Source organism: Sus scrofa, chromosome 3 (assembly GCF_000003025.6).
Source record: "Sus scrofa isolate TJ Tabasco breed Duroc chromosome 3, Sscrofa11.1, whole genome shotgun sequence".
NCBI lineage: Eukaryota > Metazoa > Chordata > Mammalia > Artiodactyla > Suidae > Sus > Sus scrofa.
Genome location: NC_010445.4, coordinates 23,998,155 through 24,017,157, shown reverse-complemented (window position 1 = coordinate 24,017,157; position 19,003 = coordinate 23,998,155). Strand labels below are relative to the sequence as shown.

The 19,003-nt window shown below is 51.7% G+C and overlaps 1 protein-coding gene across 1 annotated transcript in view; it reads left to right on the top strand.

Moving 5' to 3' along the window:
* Positions 1 to 19,003, top strand: part of SDR42E2 (short chain dehydrogenase/reductase family 42E, member 2) — a 36,878-nt gene that overhangs the window by 9,391 nt on the left and 8,484 nt on the right. The window contains exons 7-10 of the mRNA XM_021086483.1: positions 6,775 to 6,857; positions 14,466 to 14,603; positions 15,135 to 15,200; positions 18,391 to 18,454. Of these exons, the coding sequence (XP_020942142.1) occupies positions 6,775 to 6,857; positions 14,466 to 14,603; positions 15,135 to 15,200; positions 18,391 to 18,454 (351 nt within the window). The remainder of the gene's footprint in view (positions 1 to 6,774; positions 6,858 to 14,465; positions 14,604 to 15,134; positions 15,201 to 18,390; positions 18,455 to 19,003) is intronic.

Below are 19,003 nucleotides of genomic sequence, written 5' to 3'. Positions count from 1 at the left end.
TCGCATTGCATGGGTCAGCCCAAGTCTGGCTCTCTTTTCTGCCACATAGAAGGGGCTCCAGTTTGGGGGACCCTCTCTATATAAGAGTACAGATGTATGAATATGCAGTGAGGTATATAGTGCTTTGGAGGGGCCATGCAAGTAAGGGGCCCTTCAGGAACTCCCAGAAAAATTGGCCTGGATTGCTTCTTCTTCCTGTATTGACAGAGAGAAATAATCAGGGAGTTCTCTAATGGCCTCGCCGGTTGAGACTCCTGCGTTCTCACTGCTATGGCTCTGGTTGCTGCTGTGAGGGGTAGGTTCAATCCCTGGCCCAGGGATTCCCACATACTGCCTCTGTGGCAAAAAAGAAAAAAATACAACAAGAAAAAAAAGAGAGAGAGAACCTGAAATAAACATTGAAACTCTCATTTAAAAAGAGAGAGAGAGAGAACCTGAAATGAACAGTGAAACTCTCATTTGAAAAAAAAAAAAAGAAGAAATAATTAGGAGTTCCCGTCGTGACTCGGTGGTTAACGAATCCCACGAGGAACCATGAGGTTGCGGGTTCGATCTCTGGCCTCGCTCAGTGGGTTAGGGATCCTGCGTTGCTGTGGCTGTGGCATAGGGTGGCAGCTGTAGCTCCGATTAGACCCCTAGCCTGGGAATCTCCACATGCTGTGGGTGCAGCCCTAGAAAAGGCAAAAAGCTTCCCCCCCCCCAAAAAAAAGAAATAATCCTAGACTAGGGACAGGTGGCAGCATGGCACAGTGGCAGCATGGCACAGTGGCTAGGCACCCACGTACTGGCATCAGACTGAACTGAGTTCAAATCCAGGCCCCACCACCTCTTAACTATGTGATCATGGTCAGTGTTCTTATTCTCTCCTAGTCTGAGATGTTTCATCCATGAAAATAGGATCCATCTACAAAACAGAAACAGACTCACAGACACGGAGAGCAGGCTTGTGGTTGCCAAAGGGGAGGGGGAAGGAAATGGGTTGGACTGGGAGTTTGGGGTTAGTAGATGCCAACTATTACATTTTGAATGAATAAGCAATGAGGTCCTGCTGTACAACTCAGGGAACTATATCCAGTCTCTTGGGATAGAACATGATGGAAGATAATATGAGAAAAGGAATGTGTATACACACACACACACACACACACACACACACACACCCCTATGACTGGGTCCCTATGCTGTACAGCAGAAATTGGCACAACATTGTAAATCAACTATACTTTAATTTAGAAAAAAAGAAAATGTGGGTATTGGAATTTACCTCGAAGAGCTGGAGTGAGAATAAAATAATGATGAGTATTGTTAAAAAAACAAAACAAAAAAAAAGTATGGGGGGAGTTCCGTGGTGGCCTAGCAGGTTAAAGACTGGAGTTGTCACTGCTGTGGTGTGGGTTCAATCCCCAAAAAAACCACACGAATAAATTGTGTTTATTAAGTGCTTATTACATGGCAAGACCTATTTTATGTGCTAGTTTTACATGCAAAACTCTCAATAACTCTTCACAGCGTCCATATGAGGTGAGAACCTTACCTACCATTGCTTTCCAAACTCAGGAATCAAATAGATTCAGATAAATTCCTTGCTATCCAAATTATCACTATTTGCTGAAATTCAAACACTAAAAAGAATCAGGAGTTCCCACTGTGGCTCAGTGGTTACAAACCTGGCTAGTATCCACGAGGATGCCGTTTAGATCCCTGGCCCTGCTCAGTGGGTTAGGGATCTGGCATTGCTGTGACCTGCAGTTGTAGGTCACAGATGCAGTTTGGATCTGGCGTTGCTGGGCATTGCTGTGGCTGTGGTGTAGACTGGCAGCTGCAGCTCTGATTCAACCTCTAGCCTGAGAATTTCCATATGCTGCAGGTGTGGCCCTAAAAAGAAAAAAAAAGAAACTAAAAAGAATCAGAAAACTTGATTTCTCACTGTCTAAACTCCAGAGCCAAGTGGATTAGGAGAGTGAAGCTTGCTTGCAATGAAAATCCCAAATTTACAGGAGAGAAAACTGAGGCTGAGAGGGTAACTGACTTAGCTCAAGGTCACACAGCTATGAGGTAGCAGAGGTGGAATTTGAAAACCCCCTACCCCCCAGGGGAGTCTAACTCCGGAGCTCTCCAGTTTACCCATTGTGCTGCCCTGTAGCCCTGGCTCGATAGTTCTCTGAGCATGAATTCTTTTCTCTAGAATCCTCCCCATCCCAGCCCCTCACCCTGGGGCTGTCTATACCTGGACCTCTCATCCCAATGGGAACATCCAGCTGTGTTTCCCAGGAGCTTGACCCCGCGCAGTTGAATTCTCTTCTCTACCATGGCCTCCCCTGGCTGGGCCAGCAGCCTACAAGCCAGACACCTAATCCTCTGGCTGAGAATTATTTATACAAGCATCCCCAGCTTTCCCTGGTCAGGAGAGTCATGGATACCCTGGGCCCAGCCCCTCTGGGACATGGCCGCCCAGTGCCCCACTGGCCAATGTCAGCTGCAGCCCGACCAACCCTCCCTCCCCCACCCCCAGCCCTGCCTACCCGCCCAGGGGACCCAGAGTTTACAATTAGCTGCAGGCTGTTTACAGGAAAGTGCACCTGATACCTGCTTTCCAGGAGTCGAGCCCCGGTCACCCTAGGTGACTTCCAGTCCCTACTATCTAGCTGGTCCTTGAGGCTCTGCCTTTAACCTGGCCTGGAGCACCCTGGTGCCTGGAACAGAGTCCTTAGATGTGCAGACCCCAACTCAGTGTGAACACCTTGTATCCTCCTGTCTTGAGTGTGTTCGTGTCCTGAGGCCACCCGGACAATGACCATAAACCTGGTGGCTTAAAACAACAGGAATTTCTTCTCCGGCAATTCCTGCAGTTCACAGACAGATGTCTGAAATCAGAGAAGCATTAGGGTTGCGCTGCCTCCAAAAGCGCAAGGGGAGAAGGAAAGACCTGCCTCGACTCTTCCAGCTTCTGGCGTCCCCAGAAGCTTGGGGTCTTTTCTCAGTGTGTGGTTGCATCGCTCTAGTCTCTGACTCTGTCTTTACCTGGCCTTTCCTTCTCCAGGTGTCTCTTCCCAGTGGGCCTCTTATACAGATACCTGACATTAGGGCCCGTCTGGATAATCCAAGCTCATCTCATTTTTATATTTTATTTTATTTTAGTTTGCTTTTTAGGGCCGCACCCTCGGCATATGGAGATTCCCAGGCTAGGGGCTGAATCGGAGCTACAGCTGCCAGCCTACACCAGAGCCACAGCAACGCAGGATCCAAGCCACGTCTGCGACCTACGCCACAGCTCACAGTGACGCTGCATCCTTAACCCACTGAGCAGGCCAGGGATCAAACCTGCAACCTCATGGTTCCTAGTCAGATTCATTTATGCTGCACCATGATGGGAACTCCTCATTTTTATTTTTATTTACTCCTTTTTCATCTTATTTTTAGATCCTTAATTACATCTACAAAAACCCCTTTTCCAAAGACGGTAGTGTCCCCAGGTTCTAGGACGTGGATGGATATTTTCAGGGTGCCACTGTTCAACCCACTACACTGGGCCTCGTTGTTTGTTTCCGTAGGAAAATGGTTTTTTACACAGGAAGAAACAGCATACATTCAAAACTTACAGATAAGGGTTAGCTGTATTGCTCATCTCTTAAAAAAAGTTTATATAAATATTCAGTCAAAAAGTTCCCATGGTGGCGCAGCAGAAGCAAATCAGACTAGGAACCATGAGGTTGCGGGTTTGATCCCTGGCCTTGCTCAGTGGGTTAAGGATCTGGCATTGCCATGAGCTGTGGTGTAGGTCGCAGACACGGCTTGGATCCCTCGTTGCTGTGGCTGTGGTGTAGGCCGATAGCTGTAGCTCTGATGAGACCCCTAGCCTGGGAACCTCCATATGCCACGGTGCGGCCCTAAAAAGCAAAACAAACAAACAAACAAAATTTAGTCAAAACCAACAGGATTATCTCCCTTGAAATGTTATCTATACAGATTTCCAAGTAGGTCACAGGGCTCTATACTGTTTTGGAATGTCCTCAGAAGGCTCGGTCATTAATCAGGTAACAGAGTAAAAACCCCAGAGTCCTTTCTTTCAAATGAAAGTTAGGGGTTGAAGCAGAGCAGTAGCCACCAGCCCACACCACAGCTCAGAGCAATGCTGGATCCTTAACCCACCAAGTGAGGCCAGGGATCAAACCTCATGTCCTCATGGATCCTAGTCGGGTTCATTACCACTGAGCCACAACAGGAACTCCCCCATCTTCTTGGCTTGTGGCTTGTGGTCTCCTCCTCCTTCCCTGCTTCTTTGGAAGCCTCTCCGCCCTCCGAAGCCTCCCTGGCCTCTGCCACCAAATCCACCTTGGCCACCTCAGCCTCCTCCTTGGCCACCAAAGCCACCTTCACCCTTAGGCTTGGCCCTGGATGTCCTCATAAAGGAAAGAGGGCATTTGGCTAAAGCCCAGAGATGCCAGTCTTGCCTAATTTATGGAGAAAGAGGAATTTATGCTGGAAGGATGTGGGATAGCTTCTAGACATAGATCCCAGAAAAATGACCATCAGGGTTTAAAAGGACAGAGGCGGGGCAGCTCCAGGGACCAGGGAGGCAGGAGCCGTGATCAGTTCCTCGGGGTGAGCCCCCCTCCTAGGATTTTAGATTCAGTGACACTCAGAGTCACATTCCTGCATGGGAACATGGCCTTGGCCCAGCTTGGGTCCCGTGGCTGCCACCTCAGGGAGAGGGGTGCATCTAGACTGACAGCTCCCCCCTCCCCAGACCAGGTGGAGACGGGAAGAGGGTCCCCAAAGGAAGGTGAGCTTCTGGGCTCAGAGGATGACACACACTCTGGGGAGCCCAAGCTGGGAGCATTGCCACGTGGCGGACCTGAGCCTTAGGAGAGAGGAATGTCTTCTAGGAGGCGCCACCTCCGCTAAGGAGCTGGGGTTGAGAGTCAAATAATTTACACGTAGTAGCTTTTTAAAAATGTAATCTTGGCTTTCCCTTTTGGCACAGCAGGTTAAGGATCCAGCATTGTCACTAAAATGGCTTGGGTCCCTGCTGTGGCATAGGTTCAACACCCAGCCCAGGAACTGCCACATGCCATGTGCAAGGCCGGAAGAAAAAAACAAAACCCATAACAGGAAACAAAAAAAAAACAAAACAAATGAAAACCCCCTACTATTTAATTTTTTTTTTTTTTTTTTGTCTTTTTTGCCATTTCTTGGGCCGCTCCCGCAGCATATGGAGGTTCCCAGGCTAGGGGTCGAATCGAAGCTGTAGCCGCCGGCCTACACCGGAGCCACAGCAACACGGGATCTGAGCCACGTCTGCAACCTACACCACAGCTCACGGCAACGCCGGATCCTTAACCCACTGAGCAAGGCCAGGGATCGAACCCAAAATCTCATGGTTCCTAGTTGGATTCCTTAACCACTCAGCCATGACGGGAACTCCTAAAATTTTTTTTTAATCTTAAACACAAATGGATTATGAGAATAAATTGAAAATTTTGTAGGCGTTTTTTTTCTTTTTTTCCTTTCTTTTTAGGGCTTCCCCCACAGCATATGGAAGTTCCCAGACTAGGAGTCAAATCAGAGCTGCAGCTGCCAGCCCACACCGCAGCCACAGCAACTCAGGATCCAACTGCATCTTCCACCTCTGCCATAGCTTGTGGCAACACCAGATGCTTAACCCACTGAGTGAGGCCAGAGATGGATCCTGCATCCTCACAGATGGTATGTCCAGTTCTTAACCCATTGAGCCGCAATGGGCACTCCAAAAACTTTGGCAGGCTTTCTTCAGGCTTAAAAGGAATATATTTGGAGCAGCCTTCCAGGTTGTAACCACAGATCCCCGGGGGAGACATGCTCCACTGCCACTTGTGGGGGCCCCTCAGCAGGGAATTTGGGAAGCCCCGGAGCAAGCTCTGTCTTGGTCTGGGGACTCTGGCACAGAGCAGGGAGAGTCAGGGGAACAGACCCCCAGCTCTCACACTGATGACTCTTATCCTTTCCTTTCCCCGTTGCTTTCTGGAAAGTATAGCTGCTCCTGCCAGTTACAGAGCACCCATTTTCCAGGTGAGGAGACCAAGGCTGAGAGAGCTAAGGGTCTTTTTGTTAGTAGTCTATCACCCAAGGCATCAAAGCAAAGAGCTTGGGCTTTGGTCCCATCTCAGCTCCACTAGGCTGAGCTGTGTGCCCTTAGGCCAATCATAGCCCTTCTCTGAGCCTTGGTTCTTTTATCCATAAAGCAGGGATAATAACAGCTCCCACCTCTCAGGGTTGCCTTGAAGGCAAAATTCCAGGTTGACCAGAGTGCCAAGCACATAGTAGGACCTCTCTGAAAGCCATCATGGTCCTTACCTGATAACCAGGAAAAGGAAGGAACTATAGCTATTGGCACGAGGGCCTGTGTGTCTGTGTGCGTCTGTAAAATGGGCACCGCAGGACTCTCATGGGAGTCGAAGGAGATTATGTCCATCAAGTGCTGGTTAAACCCTCACGGGCCATGCAGAGAGCTGCGTCTAGGTCTTGCCTGTGAGCATCCTGAAGGCAGGGACCACTTCCTCATCACTCTGATTCTTCACAGCATCCATCCCAGGGCCCAGTGCTGCAGGGTGGGAGTGGGGGAGATGATTCTGAATAGTGCTTGTTGAATGACTAACTGATTGCTGAGAGAGTCATTCATGGAATGAGGAAATGTCTAGGACCTGTCCGGGTGAGGAACAGGAGAGGTGGACAGCCTTTCTGTCTCTCTCCCTGCTCCCCTCCCGAGGCCCCTGACCACCCTCTGCTGTGTTATAGGAGGAGGCATTCTGCGGACCTGTGTGCTCAGGCCCCCAGGCATCTATGGCCCCGAAGAACAGAGGCACCTGCCCCGCGTGGCGGTATGTTGACCCAGTCCCAGGCCAGAGGCACGGGAGGAGCCTGGCTGATATGTGTGTGAATGGGGACATGTCAGTCGTGGGGCAGTGTCCCGAGTTGGGGACCCTCAGTTCTGGGAGAACTCATGCCCCCATCAGGCCCAGCAGGGACAGGGCTCTCAGCCTGCGCCAGCCAGGCCTGGATACTGGTCGAGGAGACATGGAGCTGTGACCCCAAACAGGCAGAGGAAACTATTGCCCTGCTCAGATGTAGGCTCCCTAAGGATGGGCCATCTCATCTCATCCTGCCGGCGCCAGAGTCTTCATCCAGAAACCCTCTCCCCAGGGAAGACCGCGTGCCAGGATCTAACTACAGGGAATTCTAGATCCTGTCTTCGAATTCCTCCCAGCCTGTTCGGGGAGACAGACACCATAGCCATAGATTCAGGATGCTAAGGGCTGTGTAGAGGGAAGAAGGGGGAAGATGGGAGCACAGCACAGAGGGCCTGGCAGGGGAAGGTCCAGGAGGGCTTCCTGGAAGAAGTGATGCCTGTGCTGTTTGGATAGAGAAGAAACTAACCAAGGAAATGGGGTGATAGTGAGAAGGGGGTCCAAGTAGAGCAGACAGCTTGGGCACAAACCTGGAAATGAAAAAGCGTTCCAGGTTTGGGGAGGATTCCGTGAACAAAATAGATGATTCCTGCCCCTGCAGGGTATATATTTGCATGGGAGGAGAGAGGTGATAAACATGGTACATGGCAAGGGGTGTTTAAAAGCCCCAGAGACTGTGGCGGAAGAGGAAAAGTGGCATGGGGAGAGGTAGCAGGGGGTGCAGGCAGTCAGGGGAGCCTCTTCAAGCAAGGACTTCAAGCATCACCTGGAAAGAGGCACCCAGTGCATCACTCAGGTAGTTGGAGGGAGAGCCCTGCAGGCAGAGGAACGGCTAGTCCAAAGCCCTAAGGTGGGGGGTTCCCGTTGTGGCTTAGAGGAAATGAATCCGACTAGTATCCATGAGGACGTGGGTTCGATCCCTGGCCTCACTCAGCGGGTCAAGGAGCTGGCATTTCCATGAGCTCCCTGCCTCGCTCAATGGGTCAAGGATCATGAGTTGTGGTGTAGGTCGCAGACATGGCTCAGATCTGGCGCTGGCTATGGCTGTGGCATAGGCCGGCAGCTGTAGCTCCAATTTGACCCCTAGCCTGGGAACTTCCATATGCCGTGGGCGCGGCCCTCAAAAAGTAAAAAATAAAAATAAATAAAACAGCGCTCCAAGGTGGGAACCTGCTGGCACGTTCTATGGAAGAGGCTGAGTGGCTGGAGCTAAGTGAGCAAAGGGGTCGGTGGGACACAAGGCAGAGGGTAACTGCGTCGGGAGCAGAGGGCCTCCTCGGCCATCCAGCTGGTGGGATGGGCGCCCCAGAAAGTTCTGAACAGGGGATTCGTGTTCTGACTTGAAAGGATTTGAAAGGATCCCCTGGCTGCATGGAACAGCCCTCTGAGCTAAGGGTGGAAATGAGACAAGTTAGGAGGCTGTTTTGGTGTCCAGGTGAGAGAGGCGGGCGGCGGGCAGCGGTCAGGGTAGTAAGGTGTGGACAGATTAGTAGCCGAAACTCTGGGTTTGCTGATGGGCTGGGTGTGCAGCTTGAGGGATGGGAGAGCCGAAGGTGGCTGCAGGATTGGGCCTGAGCCCTGGTGCTATGGGCTTAGGGAGGGAGAAGCGGCCAAATGGGAATGAGGACAGGATCAATCTACCTTGTCTATTCGGCAAGCAAGGGGGGAACGTGGGGAAGGCATCCGATCCCATCCATGGGGCTGGGATAGACGCCTCTGGCCTGGAGCTACATGGAATTTAAAGCCACTCCCAGGAGTTCCCATCATGGCTCAGCAGTTAGCCAACCTGACTAGTATCCATGAAGACACGGGTTCAATCCTTGGCCTCACTTAGTGGGTTAAGGATCCGGAATTGCCGTGAGCTGTGGTGTAGGTCGCAGACATGGCTGGGATCCCGTGTTGCTGTAGCTCTGGTGTAGGCCAGCGGCTACAGCTCTGATTGGACCCCCTAGTCTAGGAAGCTCCATAAGTCCCCATGCAGCCCTGAAAAGACAAAAAAAAATGGAGTTCCTGTTGTGGTGCAGCAGAAGCAAATCTGACTAGGAACTTTGAGGTTGCAGGTTCGATCCCTGGTCTTGCTCAGTGGGTTAAGGATACGGCATTGCCATGAGCATGGTGTAGATCGCAGACACGGCTTGGATCCCTCGTTGCTGTGGCTGTGGTGTAGGCCGATAGCTGTAGCTCTGATGAGACCCCTAGCCTGGGAACCTCCATATGCCACGGTGCGGCCCTAAAAAGCAAAACAAACAAACAAACAAAATTTAGTCAAAACCAACAGGATTATCTCCCTTGAAATGTTATCTATACAGATTTCCAAGTAGGCCACAGGGCTCTATACTGTTTTGGAATGTCCTCAGAAGGCTCGGTCATTAATCAGGTAACAGAGTAAAAACCCCAGAGTCCTTTCTTTCAAATGAAAGTTAGGGGTTGAAGCAGAGCAGTAGCCACCAGCCCACACCACAGCTCAGAGCAATGCTGGATCCTTAACCCACCAAGTGAGGCCAGGGATCAAACCTCATGTCCTCATGGATCCTAGTCGGGTTCATTACCACTGAGCCACAACAGGAACTCCCCCATCTTCTTGGTTTGTGGCTTGTGGTCTCCTCCTCCTTCCCTGCTTCTTTGGAAGCCTCTCCGCCCTCCGAAGCCTCCCTGGCCTCTGCCACCAAATCCACCTTGGCCACCTCAGCCTCCTCCTTGGCCACCAAAGCCACCTTCACCCTTAGGCTTGGCCCTGGATGTCCTCATAAAGGAAAGAGGGCATTTGGCTAAAGCCCAGAGATGCCAGTCTTGCCTAATTTATGGAGAAAGAGGAATTATGCTGGAAGGATGTGGGATAGCTTCTAGACATAGATTCCAGAAAAATGACCATCAGGGTTTAAAAGGACAGAGGCGGGGCAGCTCCAGGGACCTGGGAGGCAGGAGCCGTGATCAGTTCCTCGGGGTGAGCCCCCCTCCTAGGATTTTAGATTCAGTGACACTCAGAGTCACATTCCTGCATGGGAACATGGCCTTGGCCCAGCTTGGGTCCCGTGGCTGCCACCTCAGGGAGAGGGGTGCATCTAGACTGACAGCTCCCCCCTCCCCAGACCAGGTGGAGACGGGAAGAGGGTCCCCAAAGGAAGGTGAGCTTCTGGGCTCAGAGGATGACACACACTCTGGGGAGCCCAAGCTGGGAGCATTGCCACGTGGCGGACCTGAGCCTTAGGAGAGAGGAATGTCTTCTAGGAGGCGCCACCTCCGCTAAGGAGCTGGGGTTGAGAGTCAAATAATTTACACGTAGTAGCTTTTTAAAAATGTAATCTTGGCTTTCCCTTTTGGCACAGCAGGTTAAGGATCCAGCATTGTCACTAAAATGGCTTGGGTCCCTGCTGTGGCATAGGTTCAATACCCCGCCCAGGAACTGCCACATGCCATGTGCAAGGCCGGAAGAAAAAAACAAAACCCATAACAGGAAACAAAACAAAACAAAAAAAAACAAATGAAAAACCCCCTACTATTTAATTTTTTTTTTTTTTTTTTGTCTTTTTTGCCATTTCTTGGGCCGCTCCCGCAGCATATGGAGGTTCCCAGGCTAGGCGTCGAATCGAAGCTGTAGCCACCGGCCTACACCGGAGCCACAGCAACACGGGATCCAAGCCACGTCTGCAACCTACACGACAGCTCACGGCAACGCCAGATCCTTAACCCACTGAGCAAGGCCAGGGATCGAACCCACAATCTCATGGTTCCTAGTTGGATTCCTTAACCACTCAGCCATGACGGGAACTCCTAAAATTTTTTTTTAATCTTAAACACAAATGGATTATGAGAATAAATTGAAAATTTTGTAGGCGTTTTTTTTCTTTTTTTCCTTTCTTTTTAGGGCTTCCCCCACAGCATATGGAAGTTCCCAGACTAGGAGTCAAATCAGAGCTGCAGCTGCCAGCCCACACCGCAGCCACAGCAACTCAGGATCCCAACTGCATCTTCCACCTCTGCCATAGCTTGTGGCAACACCAGATGCTTAACCCACTGAGTGAGGCCAGAGATGGATCCTGCATCCTCACAGATGGTATGTCCAGTTCTTAACCCATTGAGCCGCAATGGGCACTCCAAAAACTTTGGCAGGCTTTCTTCAGGCTTAAAAGGAATATATTTGGAGCAGCCTTCCAGGTTGTAACCACAGATCCCCGGGGGAGACATGCTCCCACTGCCACTTGTGGGGGCCCCTCAGCAGGGAATTTGGGAAGCCCCGGAGCAAGCTCTGTCTTGGTCTGGGGACTCTGGCACAGAGCAGGGAGAGTCAGGGGAACAGACCCCCAGCTCTCACACTGATGACTCTTATCCTTTCCTTTCCCCGTTGCTTTCTGGAAAGTATAGCTGCTCCTGCCAGTTACAGAGCACCCATTTTCCAGGTGAGGAGACCAAGGCTGAGAGAGCTAAGGGTCTTTTTGTTAGTAGTCTATCACCCAAGGCATCAAAGCAAAGAGCTTGGGCTTTGGTCCCATCTCAGCTCCACTAGGCTGAGCTGTGTGCCCTTAGGCCAATCATAGCCCTTCTCTGAGCCTTGGTTCTTTTATCCATAAAGCAGGGATAATAACAGCTCCCACCTCTCAGGGTTGCCTTGAAGGCAAAATTCCAGGTTGACCAGAGTGCCAAGCACATAGTAGGACCTCTCTGAAAGCCATCATGGTCCTTACCTGATAACCAGGAAAAGGAAGGAACTATAGCTATTGGCACGAGGGCCTGTGTGTCTGTGTGCGTCTGTAAAATGGGCACCGCAGGACTCTCATGGGAGTCGAAGGAGATTATGTCCATCAAGTGCTGGTTAAACCCTCACGGGCCATGCAGAGAGCTGCGTCTAGGTCTTGCCTGTGAGCATCCTGAAGGCAGGGACCACTTCCTCATCACTCTGATTCTTCACAGCATCCATCCCAGGGCCCAGTGCTGCAGGGTGGGAGTGGGGGAGATGATTCTGAATAGTGCTTGTTGAATGACTAACTGATTGCCTGAGAGAGTCATTCATGGAATGAGGAAATGTCTAGGACCTGTCCGGGTGAGGAACAGGAGAGGTGGACAGCCTTTCTGTCCCTCTCCCTGCTCCCCTCCCGAGGCCCCTGACCACCCTCTGCTGTGTTATAGGAGGAGGCATTCTGCGGACCTGTGTGCTCAGGCCCCCAGGCATCTATGGCCCCGAAGAACAGAGGCACCTGCCCCGCGTGGCGGTATGTTGACCCAGTCCCAGGCCAGAGGCACGGGAGGAGCCTGGCTGATATGTGTGTGAATGGGGACATGTCAGTCGTGGGGCAGTGTCCCGAGTTGGGGACCCTCAGTTCTGGGAGAACTCATGCCCCCATCAGGCCCAGCAGGGACAGGGCTCTCAGCCTGCGCCAGCCAGGCCTGGATACTGGTCGAGGAGACATGGAGCTGTGACCCCAAACAGGCAGAGGAAACTATTGCCCTGCTCAGATGTAGGCTCCCTAAGGATGGGCCATCTCATCTCATCCTGCCGGCGCCAGAGTCTTCATCCAGAAACCCTCTCCCCAGGGAAGACCGCGTGCCAGGATCTAACTACAGGGAATTCTAGATCCTGTCTTCGAATTCCTCCCAGCCTGTTCGGGGAGACAGACACCATAGCCATAGATTCAGGATGCTAAGGGCTGTGTAGAGGGAAGAAGGGGGAAGATGGGAGCACAGCACAGAGGGCCTGGCAGGGGAAGGTCCAGGAGGGCTTCCTGGAAGAAGTGATGCCTGTGCTGTTTGGATAGAGAAGAAACTAACCAAGGAAATGGGGTGATAGTGAGAAGGGGGTCCAAGTAGAGCAGACAGCTTGGGCACAAACCTGGAAGTGAAAAAGCGTTCCAGGTTTGGGGAGGATTCCGTGAACAAAACAGATGTTTCCTGCCCCTGCAGGGTATATATTTGCATGGGAGGAGAGAGGTGATAAACATGGTACATGGCAAGGGGTGTTTAAAAGCCCCAGAGACTGTGGCGGAAGAGGAAAAGTGGCATGGGGAGAGGTAGCAGGGGGTGCAGGCAGTCAGGGGAGCCTCTTCAAGCAAGGACTTCAAGCATCACCTGGAAAGAGGCACCCAGTGCATCACTCAGGTGGAGGGAGCCTGCAGGCAGAGGAACGGCTAGTCCAAAGCCCTAAGGTGGGGGTTCCCGTTGTGGCTTAGAGGAATGAATCGACTAGTATCCATGAGGACGTGGGTTCGATCCCTGGCCTCACTCAGCGGGTCAAGGAGCTGGCATTTCCATGAGCTCCCTGCTCGCTCAATGGGTCAAGGATCATGAGTGTGGTGTAGGTCGCAGACATGGCTCAGATCTGGCGCTGACTGTGGCTGTGGCATAGGCCTGGCAGCTGTAGCTCCGATTTGACCCCTAGCCTGGGAACTTCCATATGCCGTGGGCGCGGCCCTCAAAAAGTAAAAAATAAAAATAAATAAAACAGCGCTCCAAGGTGGGAACCTGCTGGCACGTTCTATGGAAGAGGCTGAGTGGCTGGAGCTAAGTGAGCAAAGGGGTCGGTGGACACAAGGCAGAGGGTAACTGCGTCGGAGCAGAGGGCCTCCTCGGCCATCCAGCTGGTGGGATGGGCGCCCCAGAAAGTTCTGAACAGGGGATTCGTGTTCTGACTTGAAAGGATTTGAAAGGATCCCCTGGCTGCATGGAACAGCCCTCTGAGCTAAGGGTGGAAATGAGACAAGTTAGGAGGCTGTTTTGGTGTCCAGGTGAGAGAGGCGGCGGCGGCAGCGGTCAGGGTAGTAGGTGTGGACAGATTAGTAGCCGAAACTCTGGGTTTGCTGATGGACTGGGTGTGCAGCTTGAGGGATGGGAGAGCCGAAGGTGGCTGCAGGATTGGGCCTGAGCCCTGGTGCTATGGGCTTAGGGAGGGAGAAAGCGGCCAAATGGGAATGAGGACAGGATCAATCTACCTTGTCTATTCGGCAAGCAAGGGGGGAACGTGGGGAAGGCATCCGATCCCATCCATGGGGCTGGGATAGACGCCTCTGGCCTGGAGCTACATGGAATTTAAAGCCACTCCCAGGAGTTCCCATCATGGCTCAGCAGTTAGCCAACCTGACTAGTATCCATGAAGACACGGGTTCAATCCTGGCCTCACTTAGTGGGTTAAGGATCCGGAATTGCCGTGAGCTGTGGTGTAGGGATCCCGTGTTGCTGTAGCTCTGGTGTAGGCCAGCGGCTACAGCTCTGATTGGACCCCCTAGTCTAGGAAGCTCCATAAGTCCCCATGCAGCCCTGAAAAGACAAAAAAAAAATGGAGTTCCTGTTGTGGTGCAGCAGAAGCAAATCTGACTAGGAACTTGAGGTTGCAGGTTCGATCCCTGGTCTTGCTCAGTGGGTTAAGGATACGGCATTGCCATGAGCATGGTGTAGATCGCAGACTCGGCTTGGATCCCTCATTGCTGTAGCTGTGGTGTAGGCCAGCAGCTGTAGCAAAAAGACCAAAATAAATAAAATAAAGCCCCCCACCCACCCCCTGCTTGGTCTGTGTTTCTCCCCACCCCCGACCAGGGCCACATCAAGAAGAGGCTGTTCATGTTCCGATTCGGGGACCGCAGGACGCGGATGAACTGGGTCCACGTGCGCAATCTGGCGCAGGCCCATGTGCTGGCCGCTGAGGCCCTCACCGCTGCCAAGGGCTACGTGGCCGTGAGTCCCCCCACCTTCCCCGGGGGCTGCAGGCCTGCCCCCCATCCCCTGGTGCATGTGCGCGTGCGCAGACACACACACACACACACACACACACACACACACACACACACACACGCAGTGTATCTCCCCAAGCTGCCTAGCGGGACTGTGGGCCCAGGGGAGCTGGGGGGTGGGGGTTGGCGGTGGTCCTTTCAGAGCATCATTAGCTCCTGGAAATGACCCTGTGAGGTCGGTGTTGTTGATTCCGCAATGACCGTCGCCAAAGGCTAAGCATTGTACTGTCACGTTCCATCTGTACAGCAGCCCAAGGGGAGGCCCCATTACTATCCTCCCATTTCCCAGACTCCATCAAGGGCACACAGCGGGCCCATGTGGCAGACCTAGAGGTCAAAGAGGCTTGTCCAGGTCTGTTCCCAGGGCTGCTCAGGAGAACGAAGGAGTCGGGGCGGCTCCTGGAAGCCATCTGAGCCAGTGGGGGTCGGACAGTGGGTGTGTGCCTGACCGTTCCCCTCCCCGGGTCTCCCCCAGAGCGGGCAGGCGTACTACATCAATGACGGGGAGAGTGTCAACCTCTTCGAGTGGATGGCCCCACTGGTAGGTGCCCAGATACCGCCCCTGACAAGTGAGAATTTGGGGATGCCCATGTCTTCTCTGCCTGTCACCCCTTTCCTGCTTCCAGAAAAAACCAGATTTCCCATTAAAGACCTGCAGTGGCAACACTGTCCACCAGGCGACATTGGAACTGGCTGGAGCTGGGTCATGGCTGCCCCTCTGGGGGGCCATGAGCTCCCCCACTTTGCCATAGTCCCTCCCAGCCTGTGTCCCAATGTATGTGACTTCTTACTCTCTGGAGTTTCGCTTGTGGCCCAGAACGAAGTAAGCAGCACGTAGACAAAGCCCATGGAGAAGTGTTGGCTCTTGGATGTCTCACTGCAGCCCCTCCGAGAGCCCTGGCCGCCTCTCCAACAGCCTACAGACCCTGTCTCAGGCCAGGCCTGCCTGGAAGGGGTCGACCAGAAGCCCCACATTGGAGCATCCATCGTGAGCATTCAGGCCCTTGCATGTCAATTTTTTACAGTTTTATTGAGATGTGTTTTATAGACCATACTACTCACCTATTGAAAACATGCAAGTTGGGAGTTCCCGTCGTGGTGCAGTGGTTAACGAATCCGACTAGGAACGATGAGGTTGCGGGTTTGGTCCCTGCCCTTGCTCAGTGGGTTAACGATCCGGTGTTGCCGTGAATTGTGGTGTAGGTCACAGACTCCGATCCCGCGTTGCTGTGGCTCTGCGTAGGCCAGTGGCTACAGCTCCGATTCGACCCCTAGCCTAGGAACCTCCATATGCCGCGGCAGCGGCCCAAGAAATAGCAAAAAAGACAAAAAAAAAAAAAAGAAAACATGCAAGTCAATGATTTTTATTTGTTTGTTTGTTTTTGTTTTGCTTTCTAGGGCCGCACCTGAGGCCTATGGAGGTTCCCAGGCCAGGGGTCGAATTGGAGCTGTAGCCGCCGGCCTACACCACAGCCACAGCAATGCTGGCTCCAAGCCACATCTGCAACCTACACCACAGCTCACGGCAACTCGGGATTCTTAACTCACTGAGTGAGGCCAGGGTTTGAACCCGAAACCTCATGGTTCCTAGTCAGATTCGTTTCCCCTGCTCCACAAGGGGAAATTTAAGTCAGTGATTTGTTTAGTATATTAAGAGCTGTGTGGAGTTCCCTTGTGGCACAGCAGGTTAAGAACCCCACGTTGTCAGTGCTGTGGTGTGGTTCCATCCCTGGCCTGGGAATTTCTGCATGCCGAGGGAGGATGTGGCCAAAAAAAGAAAGTTTTGCAACCATCACCATTACACATAGTAGAACATTTCATCACCCACCCAAAAAAGAACCCCCCAAATTATACCCTTTAGCTGTCACTTCTATTTACCTCTCACCCATCCAACCCCAACCACTCATCTACGTCCTACCTCTATAGATTTGCCTGTTCTAGACATTTCCTAAAAATAGAATAATACAACATGAGCCCTTTGTGTTAGGTTCTTTCATTAAGCCTGATGTTTGCAAGTTTCACCCATGTTGTGGCATGTGGCATGTCAGTACTTCATTTTTTTTTTTTTTATTGCCCCAAAAGGATATACGACATTTTGTTAACCTATTCATCAGTTGATAGAAATGAGGGTTTTTCAGAGTTCCTGTTGTGGCTCAGTGGTTAAGGAATCCGAGTAGGAACCATGAGGTTGTGGGTTCGATCCCTGGCCTCGCTCAGCGGGTGAAGGATCCGGCATTGCCATGAACTGTGGTATAGGTCGCAGACACAGCTCGGATCCCGAGTTGCTGTGGCTGTGGTGTAGGCCGGAGGCTACAGTTCCAATTAGACCCCTACCCTGGAAACCTCCATATGCCATGGAAGCGGCCCAAGAAATGGCAAAAAGACAAAAAATAGCTGCACTATTTTACCCTCTCATCAGCAATGGAAGAAGTTCCAGTTTCTCCACATACTTGTCAGCACTTGTTTTATTTATTTTTTTCCTTTTTACTGCTGCAACCACCAGGGATTGGATTAGAGCTGCAGCTGCAACCTACGCCATGAGCTTGTGGCAATGTCATATCTTGAACCCACTGAACAAGGCCAGGGATTGAACCTTATAGCATCTTCAGAGACAAGTCGGGTCCTTAATCTGCTGAGCTTCAATGAGAACTCCATGTCTTTTTGAATAGTACCCATGAGGATGTGGGTTCAATCCCTGGCCTTGCTCAGTGGGTTAAGGATCCAGCACTGCCATGAGCTGTGGTGTAAGCTGCAGACGAAGCTCAGATCTGGTGTTGCTGTGGCTGTGGTGTAGGCCAGCAGCTGTAGCTCCGACTCAACCCATAGCCTGGGAACCTCCATACGCCAAAAGTTCAGCCCTAAAAAGACAGAAAAAAGGAGTTCCCATCGTGGTGCGGTGGTTAATGAATCCAACTAGGAACCATGAGGTTGCGGGTTCGATCCCTGGCCTCACTCAGTGGGTTAAGGCTCTGGTGTTGCCGTGAGCTGTGGTGTAGGTCACAGACACACCTCAGATCCCAAGTTGCTGTGGCTGGTGGCTTTAGCTCCGAATGGACCCCTAGCCTGGGAACCTCCATATGCCTCGGGTGCGGCCCTAGAAAAGACAAAATAAATAAATAAAAAGACAGAAAAAAATTGCTTAAAAAAAAAATAGCTAGGCAGAGCTTCCATGCCTACCTGCTGCTTGCACCTCTCACAAGTGTCCTATCTTAATAAATCTGCTTCTTCTTTTTTTTTTTTTTTTTTTTTAGGTCTGCACCCTTGGCTTATGGAAGTCCCGAGGCTAGGGGTCTAATTGGAGCTGTAGCTGCCGGCCTATGCCACAGCTCATGGCAACACCCCGATCCTTAACCCACTGAGCAAGGCCAGGGATCAAACCTGCAACCTCATGGTTCCTAGTTGGATTCGTTAACCACTAAGCCACCACAGGAACTCCAATAAATCTACTTCTTGCCTATCAAAAAAATAAAATAACTGAAGGCTGAGAATGATCCCAAGTTTAAAACCCACCCTATGTAGTCAATTCCTACTTGAGTTTTCCAGGTCATGGTGTGGATTTCATTTACAGACTGGCCTAAATTGGGGCTGGGTGTGGGGTCTGCCCCCTTGGGTGGGCAGGTGAGGAGGAGTCAAGAGGCGCCTCCGCTGGCCTCGGGATGAAGGCAGCCTGTGGCTTTTCCACACCAGCCCCTGAAGGACCTGTCCTCACCTCAAACCATGTTTCCTTGCAGTTTGAGAAACTGGGTCACAGCCAGCCCTGGATCCAGGTGCCTACTTCCTGGGTTTACCTGTCAGGTAAGGAAAGCAGGGTGTGCATGAAAACCCTCTATGTGCCAGGTGTACATACACTGTCTCGTTGTAAGCCCAGGGCCAGGACCTGGTTGAGGTGAGGCACTGCAGACACAAAATTGAAGGAACTCCTCAGTCTTAGGAGTCAATGCTCCAAGCCCAGTCTTGCCCAGCCCTGAGAGCAAGTGCCTCCTTAAATTTTGCACCCAAGGAGTTCCTGTCATGGGTCAGCAGAAACGAATCTGACTAGCATCTATGAGGACACAGGTTCAATCCCTGGTCTCGCTCAGTGGATTAGGGATACGGTGTTGCCGTGAGCTGTGGTGTAGGTTGCAGACACAGCTCAAATCTGGCATTGCTGTGGCTCTGGTTTAGGCCGGCAGCTACAGCTCCAATTAGACACCTAGTCTGGGAACATCCATATGCTGTGGATGCAACCTAAAAGGACGAAAGACAAAAAAAAAAAATTGCACCCAAGGTACCTCACTCTCCTTGACCTAGTTCTGGCCCTGTTTAATCTGTATCCTGTTTGTTTGCAAAGTGGGTGTGATTGTA